At 41.7% G+C, this 2,955-nt stretch overlaps 1 protein-coding gene across 1 annotated transcript in view; it reads left to right on the top strand.

The window, feature by feature from the left end:
- The window catches only part of orc3 (origin recognition complex subunit 3), an 18,328-nt gene that overhangs the window by 3,371 nt on the left and 12,002 nt on the right, over nucleotides 1–2,955 (top strand). The window contains exons 4-8 of the mRNA XM_015385162.1: nucleotides 121–259; nucleotides 336–440; nucleotides 517–683; nucleotides 773–915; nucleotides 2,276–2,435. Of these exons, the coding sequence (XP_015240648.1) occupies nucleotides 121–259; nucleotides 336–440; nucleotides 517–683; nucleotides 773–915; nucleotides 2,276–2,435 (714 nt within the window). The remainder of the gene's footprint in view (nucleotides 1–120; nucleotides 260–335; nucleotides 441–516; nucleotides 684–772; nucleotides 916–2,275; nucleotides 2,436–2,955) is intronic.

Below are 2,955 nucleotides of genomic sequence, written 5' to 3'. Positions count from 1 at the left end.
AGAAAATGAAGGCTAATCATGTTTTGGGTGTACTATTCCTTTAAACAGGCTGTCAGAATATTTTCACGGCAGCCATTTTTGATATATCCTTGCACCGATCAGGATGTGCTTCTGTTTCAGGCTTTGCAGGACGAGCTCAACAGAAACATTTTGGACAGCCTGCTGGAGTTCACCAGGAAGTGCTCCTCCAGCCGCCATCACAGCCAATGGGCATCCAAGATGAGGGCCAGCGAGATTCCCACTGCCGCGCTCGTGCTGGGTCTGTAAGGAAGAATCTGTTATGTAGAGCTTCTAGCAAATCGATGCTAAATGCGTTCTATCGATGCCCGCTGTAGGTGTGAATGTCCCAGACCACGACATGACCTTTCAGAGTTTGTTTGACCTGCTTCGGCTCTCTGTCACTCCTCATGTGGTTTCCTTACAGGCGAAAGAGTGCGGAGGTAATGTGTGAAGACTTCACAGACGGTCGCTTTATTGCACAGATTCACACACTGAGGTCTGGTTTGATTATTTCAGCTTTGAAGCAGCTGATGAAAAGGGTGCTTGAGAGAGTGATGGATACAGTTGTGGCAGTGGATGACGAAGAGGAAGAAGAGGAGACTAGGCCTTCCGGCGCTCAGCTCCACAAGAGCATTCACTGCTCTCTGGCTGCTCTCTGTGATTGGTACATCTCAAAAACTAAGGCAAGAGGGAAACATTTGTGAGGATGATTTTAATGTTGGTGTTAAGAATTAACAGAGTAATCATGGGAAATGTTTTTTTCTTAATACAGAAATCCAGCTTTAGCTCTCCTGGAAAGAAGCGCAGCTCTTCAGTTGTTGAGGAGCAGGATTCTCATCCTCCTGTTGTGATCATTTTCAAAGATTTGGAAGCTTTTAACTCAAGAGTTCTGCAGGACTTCATTCTGATCTGCAGGTAGTTAAGAACTGAAGGCTGATTTAGACTCAGAAACCAGGGTGTTTCCGTGTGTCGCAGAAATGCAGGTGACCGCAGACAGGAGGCCACTGATTGGTCAATTCTACATCCGCTCTACACTATGCGTATTTCCTGTTTGGTACCTCACCGGCTTGTTTTTTATTTTATTTTTTTATTGTTTATTTGAAACAAATAAACAAGGACAGTGTACATTAATTAACATTAAAACAATGTAAATAAACCCGAGTTAGCTAAGGAGTGCTAATTTTCATCAGCAGTCCCCCAGCCAGGTATAAAAAAGGCAACCCTAAAAATAAACACAAGTATAAAATCACGAGATAAAATTACAATACCAATTACATAAAAAACATTATGGTTAAGAAATACAATTCATGTAAAATAATTATAAACCTTAGTGCCCACAAATTTGGCAATTTTTTTGCATTCTTTTTGAATGAAAAGAATGACAAAGAGTCTCTGATGGTTTCTGGCGCTGTGTTCCATTGTTGAGATGCTCTTATGGAGAAGACAGCCTGACCAAAGGCTGGTTTTCTCCGGGGGATGATGCAGTCTTCCCTCACTGCCCCTCTATTTACCCTGACCTGACCTCTTAATGACCGGCATCATGGAAAACACCTCGTAAGATAGACCAGCTAGAAGAGCGAGGTGCGCGATAACGCTGGGATTATTTATCCACCTGGATCCCCGCTATTTCTTCGCCCCCATTTCCCTCCGTTGTCGCACAAACTTGCCCCCGCTTCCTCACCGCCTTGGCCGTATCTAGACCCACAGCTAGTTTCTGGTTTTGCATTGTAGCGTGGAATAACAAAGTGCAGACCACGCTCAAATATTAGGCATTAATCAAAAACATCTGCAACTAGGCCTGTCACGATAACAAATTTTGCAGAAAGATTAATTGTCTCAAAGATTATTGCGATAAATGATAATATTGTTTGAAGACCTTTTTTACACTGATTTAATAGAAATGACATAATAAAGCATGCGATTTCCTGCCCAAGATAAACACACTTTATTTTCAACAGAACACTTAACACTGGAACTGGTTAACAAAATAAAATGAGAAATAAAAATCAAATGGAATGGGTGTCAATTAACTCGGCTCCATTTGTGCAGCAAAAATTTTCGTTTGACACCCATTTTGTCTAATTTGAAGAAAGTGGGGGGGCTGGTTGACCTTTGACCTCTAGAAACATCTCTTTATATCTTTAAAATGAAAGCGGCACAAACGAAAATTTTTGCTGCACAAACGTTTGACACTAATTTTGTCTGATTTGAAGAAGGTGGGGGGGCCAACTTCACTCAGGGAGGAAAACAAACCTCTGCCATTTTTGTCCCCCAGTCGCTACATTCACCGGCTCCCCCTGGTGTTCATCTTTGGGGTCGCCACGTCACCCAGCACCATCCAGCACATGCTGCCCAGCTCCGTGTCCTCGCTGCTCTGCATAGAGCTCTTCCAGTCTCTGTCCTGCACCCAGCACCTCACCACTGTTATCGACAAGGTACGCTCCCCCCCGGAAACCACAAATCCTACTTCATTCAAAAATAATTTGAAATGTAGGCATTGATTCTGTTTATTTTAGACTTTACCACAAATCCTCAGTGGGATTTTTATTTAGGGACTTTGACTAGGACGTTATAACTTAAGAATGGGATTAGATCTGAACCATTCTGTATACCTGGGCTTCTATGTTTATGATGTGAGTGTTCAGCAGAGGTGGAAAAAGTACTAAGATATCATACTCAAGTAAAAGTACCAATACGTGGATGAAATATTACTGAAGTACAAGTAAAATTACCCATCAGAAAAATTACTCAAGTAAAAGTAATAAGTAGCTAATTTAAAATGTATTTTAAGTAAAAGTTACTTAGTTACATTTAAAACAAAAAACTGTTGCCAACCTCGCCAAGATAGTGCGGCGGGAAACACTGACTTAAATGAAATACTTAGTTTTTTTTTTTAGCAATTTATTTTCCAAAGCCACTCAGAGCCGCAGTATAAGGATGAAAGAGCCGCGGGTT

This window comes from Cyprinodon variegatus, unplaced genomic scaffold (genome assembly GCF_000732505.1).
Source record: "Cyprinodon variegatus isolate N-32 unplaced genomic scaffold, C_variegatus-1.0 Scaffold332, whole genome shotgun sequence".
NCBI classification, from domain to species: Eukaryota; Metazoa; Chordata; class Actinopteri; order Cyprinodontiformes; family Cyprinodontidae; genus Cyprinodon; species Cyprinodon variegatus.
This window is presented reverse-complemented; position numbering and strand designations above follow the sequence as displayed.